The following is a 14,681-nucleotide window of genomic DNA, read 5'->3' as shown; positions in this document are numbered from 1 at the left end:
AGTTTCAACAAGTGAGGTATGTCACAAACTAATCATTATCAATACTATTTCAGATACAAGAAACATAAAGAGCAAGCCCTTCAACAGCAGTACAGTACTATGAGTTTAAGTATGCCCCCTCCCAGGCCAGCCTCGGGATATGAATCCAGTGAGGATGAACCGGCACCTCGATACGAAACTCAGGTAATACGGTATTTTAATCAAGAATTCTACATAAAACCGCCTAGAAAGATGAGAAATTTTTGTACTGTATAACCTAACCTAATTAGGTTAGGGAGGTTGGGGCTTCTGAATGGGAGTGTAAATTTTATAAAGAAATATGTTTTTATTTCCATAAAAAAACAGTTTTTAATTCTATAATTTTCGTCAGTATGTTATAAATATTTTAAACATTTCAATGCCATTCACATAAGCTTTAGTTAATACTCGGTAAATGTATTTAAGAATATATTAAACTTTCAGGTTTTAAATATGGCTGTAGATGACGCAGATCTACAATTGGACTTCAGTTCAAACAACCACGCGTTCAATATTCACAACGTTCAGTACTTATCTAAAGATAACGGTAAGTTATGTTTCAATTATAAACTAACGTATGCGTACGTTAACGATTCGTATTTTCTAATATTAACTTTATAAAAGTCATTCGCTTCCAATAATGATAGATACTTGTCTTTACTTCACTCTGTAAAGTACTTTATAAGTAATAAAAAAATATATATGAAGTAAGGTAACGTTATACACACTAAAATCCACAATAAAGTTTGGGACTGTAAATTAAATTAAATTCACAGGAAATGAAATTAACAGCGATGACGATAAACTCTTTTATTTTGAGTAATTTGTTCATTTAATTGACTTTGAACTGAGGGACTAATCTTTGCCGAATATCCAATGCAATTATAATATTATAGTAAGGATCTTAAAGTCTCGATAGACGTAGATTGATCAGGCGTTTTAAAGGGAAAGTCGTTTGAAAATTTCACCTAATATCTTCTTTTTGATAGATATCGAACAGATACTTGCACGCACTGTTACGTTTTGGGTAAATTAGTCTTAAATAATTAGTCCAACTCACTTTAGACATACCATACTTCCCAGAGCCAGATCGTCAATAAAATACTAATTTCAATATTGTAACTACATATTTCGTTTCGGAAATTAGCTCATCTGATATCATATCATTCTTGGCTGAGTAGTTAGACGTCACTTACAACAGCTAGTAGGTACCTTTAACTTTAAATTAACACAGTAGGAAATAGTAAATATTTTAATCATGATTAATCACTGATAAAAATCATTAGTTTCGGTAATTTTTCATAGAGATTGATAAATGTCCAATTGCATTGTAACTAGATATGAAAAATATTATTGGCTATACGGCTTGATCCCTGGCCTTGCGTAGAGATGTGGGGTATCTCTGCACCTTCTACCGCATTTACCATGGAGAGTGTTCAGAAAAGTTGTTTGGACTATTACCTGCAGCTGAGTTTTATCATCGGACGTCAAGGCAATATACCATCCGTAACACCTCGACGTCCGTAGTTCCACAACTGAGCGATTTCTAAGGCATTTTTCGCCGCGCACCACCACTATGTGGAACCAGCTGCCCACTAAAGTATTTCCGAACCAATTCTTGAAAGGCCAGCAACGCACTTGCGTGCCTTTCAATGTGAATGGCAATGTAAGTGTCCATGGGCGGTGGAATCACTTAACATCAGGTGAGCCCATCAGGTGATCCTTCTGCCCGTTTGCCTCCTATTACATAAAAAATATATATTATATCAGCTTAAAAGAATCCGTTAAACACAATTAAATTTCATAAACAGCAGGTTATATAGCATTGTGTACACAAGACTCGTATATTTGCGTATATTTTTATATCGCATATAATAATAAATCAATTTATTTCAGGCGAAAGAAGCCCCACATTATCCGAAACAGCGACCACAGCTCGCGCGTCCAGTGTTAACGAAAATGGCGGGACGCTTAACAACATGACTAATTTCGATAACAACGCAATCCGCAACACTCAGACACTTAATAGGCGGTCACACAACAGCCACCCATTGAATAATGCGATTGGCACTTTGCCAAGGGCCAACAATAACAATCACGGATTGTTAGCGACCACTTTGGGAAGGAAAATAAATGGAAACAATCATAAAAAGAAATCGTCTCCTATTATGGCGTATGATGAGATACCAGGACTGCAAAGGTAAGTTGTTCAATTGTTTTAGGGGTTTTGTTAATAGTGACTAACCACTAGAATTTTTACTAATTAAATATTTTATTTTAATGATTTAATAGCTACAAATAAGAACTTATTACACTTCTTGCTTACGTTATCTAATTTAATACATTTGTTTTCTCACAGTGTGTACAGCTTGCTAGCTAGTGGACTGTGAAATGTGTGTTCAATCTTTATGTGTGTATATAATTTGTATTAAATGTCAGGAGTATCTGTATTGTATTTGTAATGTATGTATGAGCAAGCTGCACTAGATAACTAAGTATATGAGAAGTTGAGATGTAAGAACCTAACAACCCTACGAATCCCTAAGCCCTACAGGTGTACCCTAACAGATAAATAGTGTACATATAAATAAGTACGGGATGTCTGCACCAAGAGACCTAAGGTAACAGATGGAGCCCCTACGGGTAGGATGAAAGGTTCGAGGTGGTGGGATTATCTCAAAGCTATCGGGCAGGCTCACCACGATAATTAAGGGCTTGAAGTAGTCTTCGCACTTTGAGAGGAAGCGGGAAATTAATAATACAGAGCAATATTCAAATCTGATTTATTGTTCAAAGACAATATCTTAAATATTAATTACACCTATTCACACATATATAATATTATTTATCTAAGCTATTGGTGTATTGCGCACCTTCAGCTATTAACATTTTGGAACACACGTGAGTTGTGTCAGCAATTGATCAATATTCGAATAAAATATAACTCAAAATCACAGTAGTTGCCTGCAAGAGATCGCTCAAAACCGATAAGGCCTCCAGTTGCCCTCCTTTTCTTTTAATTATGTCCATTTAGTATATTGTAATGCAACAAAGTGTTAATAAATAAATCATGTTTCACTGATAGATCAACTCATTTTATATAGTCGCTATATATCTGTGTGTAGGAGAACTGAACAGATATATGTAACTCAATTTTCCTTAGTCTACAACCATTTCTTTGAAATACATATCAAAAAAGTTTGGTGGAATAAATAAACGCGATACTTAATTTTTAAGATCCAACCATCGCACATTTTACTCGTACAGAAAAATATTTCCTCCCAAAAATGAAACGAATGTTTTATTTTCCATTCCAGAGCCACAGACAATGACAACGTAACGTTCGGTAAAAGAAACTTCAACGGGTTCTCGTACGACCAATCCCCGGTCGAAACTACCACAGAACTATGAGCTTAGTGAAAAGTGTTTTGTGTTCAACGAATAACGACTGAAAATGTTTTATTAATTTTTAATTAGCGCAAGCTAGTCGTGCATAATGTGTATATAATGGCATTATAGGTACCTGAGATGGTACAAATGTGTAAATAAATATATGTAAGCACCATTCCTTGCCTTAAACGTAACTTGGCACTTATGTAATGTTTTTGTAACTAAGCTGAATAATGATTGTGCTTTAAGCTCTAAAACCTATATTCGAAAACTTTTTTATCGATTGTCTATTATATGTTGAAAATAGAATAGGTTTCTGCATACAATACGTAAATTTTATGAGTGAACTTTTAATACGAATGTTGTGCCAGTTAAAATTATAGTTAGAAAATTAATTTAGCGTAATAAATGAATGCTCATATAACCTGTGAATCAGGCTCCGAAGTGATTTGTGCCAAACATTTTGTTCTAAATCTCTGTATATTTATTAAATTGGCTAAGTTAAACGTTACCTTGTATAAATTTGTATAGTTTTGTAAATTTTTATATCTCCTATTTCTATAGAATTGTAATATATTTTCTATTATATGAGGATTGTTCTAATTTTTTATAAATAAATTAATTTTTAATACAAAGATGTTTTATTTATTACTGTTAGGGTCTGTACATATGAAATTGGATATTTGTATGGAAATTATACAAAATATATATTTTTATTTCGGCTAATCGAAGTACTTGGCCATATTATCTATACAATTTTGCCATTTTGGTGGTAGATTGTTTATCCTCTTAGATTGTAGGCTGGCGGACGGGAGGCGATACAGTTAGCGAAGCAATGGCGGAGAGCAATGAACCAGTCTTGGTTATTAAACGGCGCACTTCTCTATCATTGTTTGCCATTCTTGGTAACAGCCATCTGCGGTCACAAAGCTGTTATCTACAAATCAGGCACTAGTCCACCAAATATTCACCATGACCACCAAATATCTTTCAATGATTATGTGGGTGCTGTACCCACTGATATAAAAATAAAAAATATGTTTTCTATGAAATATAAGATACAGGTATCAATTATTTCACGTCATTAAATTTAAATCGGTAGACATCCTAACTCATAGGCAAAGAAGACAGAGGATGTAGGCCGAGAGAAAAAGCCTGCGTAAAAAAGTCTCAGTACTCTTTTAAAATTAAAATAGTTGAAAGAAAACAGTTTTTAACCGGATTGAAGCTATGTATTATTATTATAAACAGCGTGCGTGGTCACCGTGACCGAAACGTCGGAAAAATTTAAGTTTAAAATTATGTAACTAATTATACGTTTATACATAGCTTCAATCCGGTTAAAAAGTGTTTTCTTTCAATGTGTAAAAGCTATGTCAACAAAAGACAATACTTTTAAGACAAAAGACAATACTTAATTTTGTATGAACACTTATTTTAAAACAAACATCGCAAATTAATTAAGCCTGTCTAGCACTAGTCCCAGGCCCTTTTATCAACTAGATAATCGTTAACTTTGTAGTAAGCCTTTTTACATAGCTTTTCTTTAATACATTTCTTAAATGTATTGAAAGGCAGAAAAAAAGAGCCTCTGGGATGTTTTTAAAGAAAAGTATCCCTTTTCGCAAAAAAAGTCTAGTACATGGAAATTGCAGCCTGCGTTTGTTCCGAGTGTTAACATTATGAGTATGTTTTATTCTAGTAAACATTTCACTATTTTTGCATACATACATAATATCAGAAATATATTGCGAGAAAGGTAAGTATAATTGTTTACTTGAGAGAATTATCTCTCAGAGATTCCTTACATTTTAAATCATAGATTACACGTATAGCCCTATTCTGCAGGATCAAAATAGTTTCGACAGCAGAAGCATATCTAAACCTAATTTAACCGCATAAGCTGCAGGACTATAACCATAACCCTTGGATTTTTTGCACAAAATTTAAACATTTAGTTTTTATGTATTAAGCAGAAGGTTATTTATACTAAACCAATGGAAATCGAAGAGAGAGCATTGTTCACATAGTCAAAATTAGTACCTTGTCGTTTGATTTTAAAAATCAAGGATGAATCATCAGCATACAATACTATCTGATGTTTTATCTCTACCTGAGAGGTAGAGTATGTAGTAATTTGTTTACGTTAAAATGACCTACTATGTGATAGTTTTTTAAATATTTTAGTACAACTACAGAAATTGGTCTAAAGTTACTATGGTAGGACATAGTACCTGCTTTAAATAATGGAATTACTTAACTATGTTTCAATAGATCTCAATTGCTAAATGCAAACAATAGCAATTATATCAATTAGCTAGGAATTACTTTTACAGAGATCGTGTTTTTAATGTTCATAGTTTTAAGTATCTGTTAAACTGACATTGCACTTGTTTACACTACATCTTTGAGCAACGATTCGGCGAGGGTGGGAGATGATCAAAGAGATTTAGTAGTCGAAATTGGAATCCCAGAAAACTACTTATCAAAAGTAATCGCTATTTTTTTTATATAAAATAGGGGGCAAACGGGCAGGAGGCTCACCTGATGTTAAGTGATACCGCCGCCCATGGACACTCTCAATGCCATAGGGCTCGCGAGTGCGTTGCCGGCCTTTTAAGAATTTGTACGCTCTTTTCTTGAAGGACCCTAGGTCGAATTGCAGCTGGTTCCACATAGTGGTAGTGCGTGGCAAAAATGCCTTAGAAAACGCTCACTTGTGGAACGACGGACGTCGACGTGATGCGGATGGTATTTTGTATTCTGCCTCGACGTCCGATGATGAAACTCAGCTGCAGATATTAATCCGAACAACTCCTCTGAACACTCTCCATGGTAAATGCGGTAGAAGATGCAGAGTGACCCCACATCTCTACGGAACGCCAAAGGATCGAGCCGCTCGGAGAGGGATTGGTCATCGACGATTCGAACCGCTCTTCGTTGGATACGGTCAAGTGGAAGAAGCTGGTACTGGGGAGCCCCCGCCCAGAGGAGAGAACAGTATTCCATGTGGGGCCGTATTTGCGCTTTACAGAGTTGCAAGCGGTGGCCCGGAGTGAAGTACCATCTAGCCTTGCTGAGCACACCAAGCTTTTTGGAGGCTAATTTAGCCTTTCCCTCCAAATGACCGCGAAACTGAGTATTCCGCCAAGTATTCCGATGCTGGCTGTGGCTTCAAGAAGAGTGTTTTCGAAAAAAGGAGTAGCGACAAAGGGTATTTTTTTCAGGAAAACGCGCAAACTTGTGTCTTCTTGGCCTTAAATAGGACTAGGTTTAGTCTACCCCAGTCCGAGACTCCACGTAGTAGAGTTTCGACTTCAGACACAAGTTTGTTCCGGTACTCATCGACAACTGCCCGAGAAATACCTGCCCAGCCAGTGTAAAGAGTATCCCCAGTGCTGTCGTCCGCATAGCAATGAATGTTGCTAAGTTGCAACATGTCATTGATATGCAGAAGAAACAGGGTCGGGGATAGAACAAGGTCGAATTCCAGTTTCACTATCAATTATCTTCTAATACATTTTAATTTTATTGCTTTTTCTTGTTTTTGATATTTAAAGACTTGGTCGCGTACCAAACTTTCTTAAATAATTTCGAACATAAAGAGTTAGTTCTTCATTATGATGGTATGACTTTATAGCGTAAAGGTCATACAATCTTTGTCTAATTTTATAAATTCCCGCTATCGCTCAATCACTAAACGATTTGCACTGCGTATGAAAGACTATCTTAGGTATAAAGATGGTGTTGTACTCCTTATTAATACAATCACTAATATTGTGGTATTGTGTATGAACGGTATAACCTACCGGTAATAAAGTTAGGTGATTACCTACCTATATATTTTGTCTAAATCTCACCCTTCGCTTTTTATTTACTGGAACAAACACACTGCACTTTTTTACTCGTTTCATTATTTAACAGTTTAGCGCCACTAACTGTCCACAATTATCTGAGCTAAGATTAGATAATTGATTTTTCATTACTTCTGCATCTGTAAATACATTATTTATACACCTAGCAGTCGAACAAGCTTACAAGATTGTAAGATTAACTGATTAACACGTAAGCGTTGTCGTACAGGATCCATTTTTCATTCTGGATTTCTCTACCGATTCTGGAGTCCTTTGTATGCTTCGACGCGTTAGTCTTGCTGTTGGTTGCTAAATTCCAATCCGTTTCCACTTTCGCCTTCAATTCCTTATTGTCAACAACCGACCGGCCGAGACGCTCTTACTTTAACTCCAAACATCCAGTTTTAAACGATTGAACTGATGATGGGCCGTGGTTATGCGAGCATTGTTAGAACCGAAAACATCAATGAAATTTCGTGTTGTTTGCACAGCAGTATAATGAAGTCATATTCAGAAATTTGTACGTATATTAGTTTATCCATTTCACAAAAACAAAAAACAATGAAGAGGGCTTCCAGATTATTTATTTAAATTCAAATTGCGCGGCAATCCATAAATCATTAAATCTGTAAATGCTGGTTATAGAATTACAACATAACACGTAGTATATCGGAATCGAGTCTAGAACAAAAACCACAGCTGTTTACGATTCTACGTTAGTTTTTTTTTCTTCAAAAAGATGAACGTGTCAAGTTTTCTGTAAAATCTTTGATATTTTTGAGGAGATTTTAACTTTAATCAACTTATTTGATATTCCCTTGCTAAGTGTGTCTGCTCATAGGGTCAATGTGGGGCCACCATAATATTATGTTAGATTAATGCATTATTAGAGTACGATACTAAATATGTTTAGAATTGTTTGCTCACAATTTCAAAGACAAAGAGATTTAGTAACTGACAAGTCTGCAAAATAGTTTTAATTGAAACAACATAATTGTAAATATAAATTATTTAACAAACGGTAAACATTTTAGTCTACGTCATTTAATCTCTCTTCGTCAATTTCAGTCACATAAACTTTTCCTTCTTCGTGAATACCGTCTAATATGGTTGCCATGGTTCCCTTCAACATTCTGTATTGTTCTAAAGCCTTTGCACAAAGCTCTCCTTCAGGCGAGTTCCCAGGTTCAATTAATAACATTTCAATCGACCGCTTTAGATGTTTCTCAGCGTTAAGAAGCTCGTCCTGTAAATCATCAATTTTAGCAAACTAAAGCAATTCATGAAGTATCAGTTCGACCTTAAGACTATTAGTGTCAACGATGTATTGTTATTACTATACCAATTAATACAATACTAGTATTGTGGTAACACACATTCATAAACGTCAATAGAATTATTTAAATGATCTCTAAGCTTTTGATCAGATATTTGAATTACACCAAGAATCTTTTGCTAGTTTTATACATTAACCAATACGTTAGTCATTTCAAATTACAAAATTTATTATTATTATAATTCTTAGTTTAAATACTTTTTTATTATAAAATGAATGTTTCATAATTGCTTCAAATGTTACTTACTAAATATTTAGGGCCAGTAATCTCACGGCTGTCAAATTCTTTTTTGGCTAATTGGACTATTGCCAAATGCAGCTCATACATAGTGATCGCTGGAAAGTATAAGATATAAATGTTAAAAAAATGCAAACATTGATAAACTATAAAACAGGAATAAAAATATCTAGTTTACTTTTGATTTATTTAAAAAAAAACCTATATTCAAACCAACACTGTCTCTATGTATTTTAAATACATACCTTTTGTTCTGCTTATACCAGGACTCAGAACTTCAAGCACTGGTAGTAATTCGTCACATAAATTCAGTTTGCGACGCATCATTTTCTTTGTGGGTCTCGGCTCTCTATTTATAGCATCCCTTAGAACACCAGCGAGTCGTTGTTTTGCGTCTATCAGTAGATAGTGATTAGGAGCCAACACTAAGGATACGTTCCTTATATACTCTTCGAGTTCTTTTTCGTCCTTTTTATCTGAAATTACGTATAAAGCAGCTTTGCGATAAACAAATTTATTCCGTGCAAGAGCCATAATTGCCAGCTCTTACTGTGTTGCGCTTCTAAATTATCTTTAATGAATCTTCAAGGCAAATAATGTTACGTTATTGCTATATATTAATATGTTTATGCCTTTTAATAATATAGAAGCCGAAGCGCGAAATTTATGCTGATACTTCGTCTACGCTTCAGGCAAATTAACATTTTTGTTTGGCTTGCACAAAAACCATAATTTCCGTAACCGAAAAAAAGGAAGTTGGTGTGGAAGTGTAGCTGTGAGCCTCAAAAAAATTGTAAAATAGTTAGTTTAATGCCCTATGCCAAAAACATAATGGATTTTGTTATGCGTGAGTTCATGCGCATCCATCGCGCGATAATTCGACTTTCAATTTTACGCTAAGATTTATCTTTCGTTAACATTTATCATATAGATCAACCGCGGAGATAGCAAAATTTTAAGATACAATATACATACTTATTACATCAAGTTTATTCTGACAGCACTTGACTTTAAAACCTATAACTGAGTCGTCAGTTTCTTCCTTACAGTGATGGCACTGCCACTTTTCGCCTGACTTTGTTATAAAACCAGTCTTACAAGCAGGACAAAGGGCGGAGCTCATGTGTGTGCCAAGCTCCGTTGCATCCAAACACCGTTCACAAGTGCATTGAAAATATTTGCCCATTAATAAGTGTTCTTGGCGTAATGCAGTGCCCTGAAGTTGAACAATGTTGAGAAAATTTATAATAGACTAATCATTTTGGTAGAATCTTTCAAATTGTTGCCGCGTAGAGCACTACATGGCATAGAAATTAATAAATACATGACATATTTAGTTGACCTATCTTCTTATAAAACTTATTTTCTAACATAGCAGGTATTTTTTAAGTCTCGATATAAAATACAATTATTTTAAAAAGTTTTTATAATTAATAATATGTAAATTAGATTTTTCTTTCAATAAATTTTTATTTCAATTATGAATATTTATTTTTAAGTTAAAAGAGACGGAGAACATGTCGCATTATTAAACATTGTGTACATTTAAATTAGTGTAGTAAGAAGTTTTCATATTAAAAAGTTTTTATAGTTCATAAAATGTGAATAGAAGTAATAAATTTCATTAATTGAATCAAATTAATCTCTTATTTAGTTGCATATCTATGTATTTTTTAATTCAGAAATTAATTAAATAAGCACTAATTTAAGGTTTACACACTATATAATGCTTCCTTCTCATTTTCTGCCACGTTAAATCTTATGAATTTATATGTCTGTCTCTTTTAAGCGCTTTTTGGTTTCATGGACTTTCAAATCACAACGATGCTAAAAAAGCTTTCACTTTAATAATTGACAAAACGTAAAAAGCCATCTAAACAACAAATTCCCATATCTTAACAATATTACTTAACGATAGCATACCTTTAGCGGATCCGTATAGTTATAATATATAACCTCCCCCTTCTTAATATCTTTACTTGCATGGCACATTAAAGCATTATTATCGTTTATTGAGATTATGGTATTGCCTGTACAATGATGGGCCATGAGTGCTGCCTGGAGGTACACCCCTCTGAGAGTCTCCGCATATCCTAGAGCTGGGATCGGAGGACCACGTACTTCAAAACTGTTTACGTCGATTGCGGCACACACTTTCTGTACTAAATTCTTGTCTTCATCGTCATTAAGAAGTTTCAACTCGCTTATAAACTGTAAATATACTCAATCTAAAATCAGGTGCTTATAAACTAACACAAAATGCTACGAGACATAGTCATTCAACTAGTAGGTCGGCGGTCGCCGTCTTTAGTTAACAAAAGAAGAGATTAAAATTAATGAAAAACAAATATTATTTTTCTAATTCATATTAAAAACTGAAGGCAAATCGATACCATTATTATTAATATTTTTCCTTGACTTTCTCATCACCATGATACAACAATAGTAGCAAGATTATTTGTACATTTTTAGCTGGGCTATGATTCTATGTTTTTAACCAATTCGACTTTCACGAAAAGGTCAGTCAGAGGGTCATTCACGAAAAGAGCGTACTAATTCTTAAAAGGTCGCAACACACTTGCGGTCCCTTTGGCATCGCAGTCTAGCCTCCTGCCCATTTGCCCCCAGCTATATACAAAAATACGACGATGGTAATCTATCTACCAAATAAAGAAACTACGTATAATGCTACTATTTCTAAATAATATATCAAGCTTTTTAAAAATCCTTACATTAACGGTACTTTGATAATATTCCCATACACTGCTGTTCCTTCGTTGATCTAAATGAGTTTCTAGCTTCATAAAATTATCCCAGGATTTGTTGTCTCTTTGCAACAATGCTCGGAGTGTTAATAATGATCCCACATTTTGCACCATTTTTATCGGGCTCATATTGATATTTAATTTCAGTTCTCTGAAGAAATCGCATTCCTTCTGGACATGCCATTCTGAAGTAAACGTTATGGAAAAATTAATACATTCATAAAAATTAGATTTACGTACATCTAATAATATATAATTATTAGATTTAGAAAAAATAACACGCAATTTTTTACGTGGTGCCAAAGACTTATCAGGATAATTTAAAATTAGGAACAAATAATTATAATAATTTATGTGTATAAAATCTTAAATCCCTCGGTTATGGTTAGTAACGCTGTACCACTGGCAGAAAAAACAATTATGAGAAAACATAAGTTCAATAGTTTCACACTGTTTTTAACCTACATAGTAATAATAAAAATTGAACATGGATAAATAGAAAACTACATTAATTTATTAGATAAAGTATTAGATAAAGTTTTTTTTCACATGGTCGAAGAAAAACGGCTACCTAAGAATAACCTGATTTATTAATTTTAAGATGTACCAGAACCGAGTACCAGGTGGAACAAAACCGGCGCCATTTTTTAATAATATTCTGGCCGATAGTTTCTAATTTATTAATATAAAAGAAATTGCATTTTTTAGTCCCCCAGCGTACCCAGACGCCTTAATAATATATGTGTATCTAATAAAATAATAAAAAACATATCCAGTCCATGTCAATAAGAAAAAAACTAATGTTCTAGGATCCTGTAGAAAAACTAGTCAATGATCTGATCTAAACTCATCTTTACTTACTAGCAATTCCTTCAGGACACCCATCTCCAGGGCATATAGGTGCGACCGCACAAAACTTGCAAACGAAAAACTTATTGATTAAAGGCAGATAGCAGTTAAAACACACTAGTGACGTGTCGCTGCTCGGTCCGAGAACAAATGGTTGTTCTGCAAGTATTTTTTCACCGGCTCTTATATCTTTTGCTGCCACAAGATACCTAAACATTTAAATGTATTAAAATATTTTTTTTTCAATGTTAGTTGAACACATTTCGCTTCAGAGATGAAAGACAGTACGTATAAGAAAAAATCATATATTAGCAATAGTACCTACCTTTGGTTTTTTATATCCAATATGTTGAACTAATTGTTAACTTAACACAATGATTCGCTGCTTAACTTTGACAATAATATGTTAACTTATTTGTAACGAATTTGGGTCATTCAAATATAAGGTTCACAACCTCTCGATCTAACTTCCTAATACATGATTCCAAATTTTATTTAAAAAATACGAACCTGCCCAACTTATCAGATGTTTTAACTTCATATTTTATATCCATATTGCAATAACACTTAAAAATTCACGTGCGCGCAACATTCATGTGGACTGAATTGTTATTTTTAGGCCAGTTCCAACTATCCTATTTATAATCTACTCTCTCCGCTATGCGTATTGTGCGAGAAGGTAAAACTATTGAATAAAAACGTCACAACAAAACGGAGCCACTTAACTTTAGTGCGTGCCACTTTCGAAGTCTGTTAAGTTCCTATATGGCTTTAGGATTTATGTAATACCGTTTTGGTACTCGTTTTATAACGAGTTTGATTATAAGCCTTATATTTTATAGAATTTCTAGACTTTATTTTTAATTTAACTTTGTGAACATAATAATAGGTACACAAATTTATATAACTTTGCGATTATTTTGATGATTAAGATTATTACGTAACTAAAATTTTGTTTCAACTTTTTTTGTACTTCAATTTTACGTCGCTATAATAAAGGAGCGATAAGGTAATAAATGTAAAGGCACTTGGCCATAAGATTAATAAATCTTAATGCCTTTCCAATACTGGGAATATTCTGGGTTTTGTTTAATTGTATACAAAGTAGTATTAATAAAAAAATTAAAAAATCTATTTAAAATAGAACCTGCTGGTATTCATACTTCAACGTCCATATTCATTCCATATAAGTATTTAGCAAGTCAAATTTGTATTTCTAATCGAAAGAAATGTCGGCGTCGCAACGTGAAGACCCCATCGCCCACTGGTAAAATAGCCTGTGGTAGAGGTTATTTCAGCAGCGCAATCAGTCAACCCCTTCCTAGTGGGAGTGCCACACACAGTTACTTTCGGGCTTCAATCAAATGGGCAGGCACGACCAGGGCAGTACCACTGGGCAGTAGCTACTGGGCCTTGCGTCGTAAGCGAGAATCCTTTAAAGCCTGGGCTGAAGCGGCTATCGGCGAACATTATAAAGCACACTCATCCATACAAAATGGCAAACAACACTCATTTTAAAACAAATATCGCAATTTAATTAGAAATAGCCTGTCTAGCACTAGTCCCAGGCCCTTTTATCAACTAGATAATAGTTAACTTTATTGTAAGCCTTTTTACAAAGCTTTTCTTTAAAACATTTCCTAATTTTATTAAAAGGCGGAGATAATAAAGCCTCTGGGATTTTATTAAACAAAAGCGTCCCTTTTCCCAAAAAAAATACTAATTTTAGATAGTCCAGTACGTGGAAATTGTAGCCTGTGTTTATTCCGAGTATTAACATTATGAGTATGTTCTATTCTCGTAAACTTATGACTATTTTTGTATACATACATAATATCAGAAATATATTGCGGTAAGTATATTAATATCCTTGAATTTATCTCTCAGAGATTCCCTACATTTTTAATAATAAATAGCGAATAGCTCTCTTCTGCAGGATGAAAATAGTTGCGACATCAACAGCATGACCCCCATAATAATAAGCCATAAGTCATTAAGCTGTGAAAGTAACTAAAATAAACAAGTCTAGCTATATCGACAGCAGTTAGTAAACAAATCTTTTTAACCGTGTATGCTAAGCCTCTACGCCAATCCGTTGATATGAGGGGATTGTTGACCACTGAAGTTTTGAATCAAATGAGAAATGAGATTTTTTTTTCGACAATGGATAATAGAGCATTGTTTTATACGTCTATACTATCAGATAATTATAATACATGTAGTGTAGTAAT

The 14,681-nt window shown here is 34.0% G+C and overlaps 2 protein-coding genes across 4 annotated transcripts in view; one reads left to right on the top strand and one right to left on the bottom strand.

The window, feature by feature from the left end:
* The window catches only part of LOC123714057 (cadherin-99C), a 120,443-nt gene extending 116,461 nt beyond the window's left edge, over positions 1-3,982 (top strand). For both annotated transcript variants that reach the window (XM_045668130.1, XM_045668131.1), the window contains 4 exons: positions 54-183; positions 463-565; positions 1,915-2,218; positions 3,336-3,982. In XM_045668130.1, coding sequence (XP_045524086.1) covers positions 54-183; positions 463-565; positions 1,915-2,218; positions 3,336-3,429 — 631 coding nt within the window. In that variant the 3' untranslated portion in view covers positions 3,430-3,982. The remainder of the gene's footprint in view (positions 1-53; positions 184-462; positions 566-1,914; positions 2,219-3,335) is intronic.
* Positions 3,983-8,213: 4,231 nt separating this feature from the next.
* LOC123714663 (SET domain-containing protein SmydA-8-like) lies at positions 8,214-13,119 on the bottom strand. 2 transcript variants are annotated; one of them, XM_045669027.1, is made up of 8 exons: positions 12,961-13,119; positions 12,463-12,659; positions 11,569-11,786; positions 10,760-11,047; positions 9,812-10,052; positions 9,082-9,312; positions 8,846-8,934; positions 8,214-8,508 (listed from the first exon to the last, which is right to left on the bottom strand). In XM_045669027.1, exons 1-8 carry the CDS (start codon positions 13,002-13,004, stop codon positions 8,293-8,295), a joined length of 1,524 nt encoding a protein of 507 aa, XP_045524983.1. In that variant the 5' UTR covers positions 13,005-13,119; the 3' UTR covers positions 8,214-8,292. The 2 variants fall into 2 exon arrangements, with proteins under 2 accessions (XP_045524983.1, XP_045524984.1); XM_045669028.1 differs by lacking the exon at positions 12,961-13,119 and adding an exon at positions 12,776-12,920.
* Positions 13,120-14,681: the final 1,562 nt, after the last annotated feature.

Source organism: Pieris brassicae, chromosome 9 (genome assembly GCF_905147105.1).
Source record: "Pieris brassicae chromosome 9, ilPieBrab1.1, whole genome shotgun sequence".
NCBI classification, from domain to species: domain Eukaryota; kingdom Metazoa; phylum Arthropoda; class Insecta; order Lepidoptera; family Pieridae; genus Pieris; species Pieris brassicae.
This window is presented reverse-complemented; position numbering and strand designations above follow the sequence as displayed.

Excerpts from the sequence above, each read along its gene's own strand:
- LOC123714663 (XM_045669027.1), bottom strand. The coding sequence starts at position 13,004 with ATGGATATAAAATATGAAGTTAAAACATCTGATAAGTTGGGCAG. Across the intron at positions 11,787-12,462 it reads GTGTCCTGAAGGAATTGCTA|AATGGCATGTCCAGAAGGAA; the intron begins GTAAGTAAAGAT and ends CGTTTACTTCAG. Across the intron at positions 11,048-11,568 it reads ATTATCAAAGTACCGTTAAT|TTTATAAGCGAGTTGAAACT; the intron begins GTAAGGATTTTT and ends GTATATTTACAG.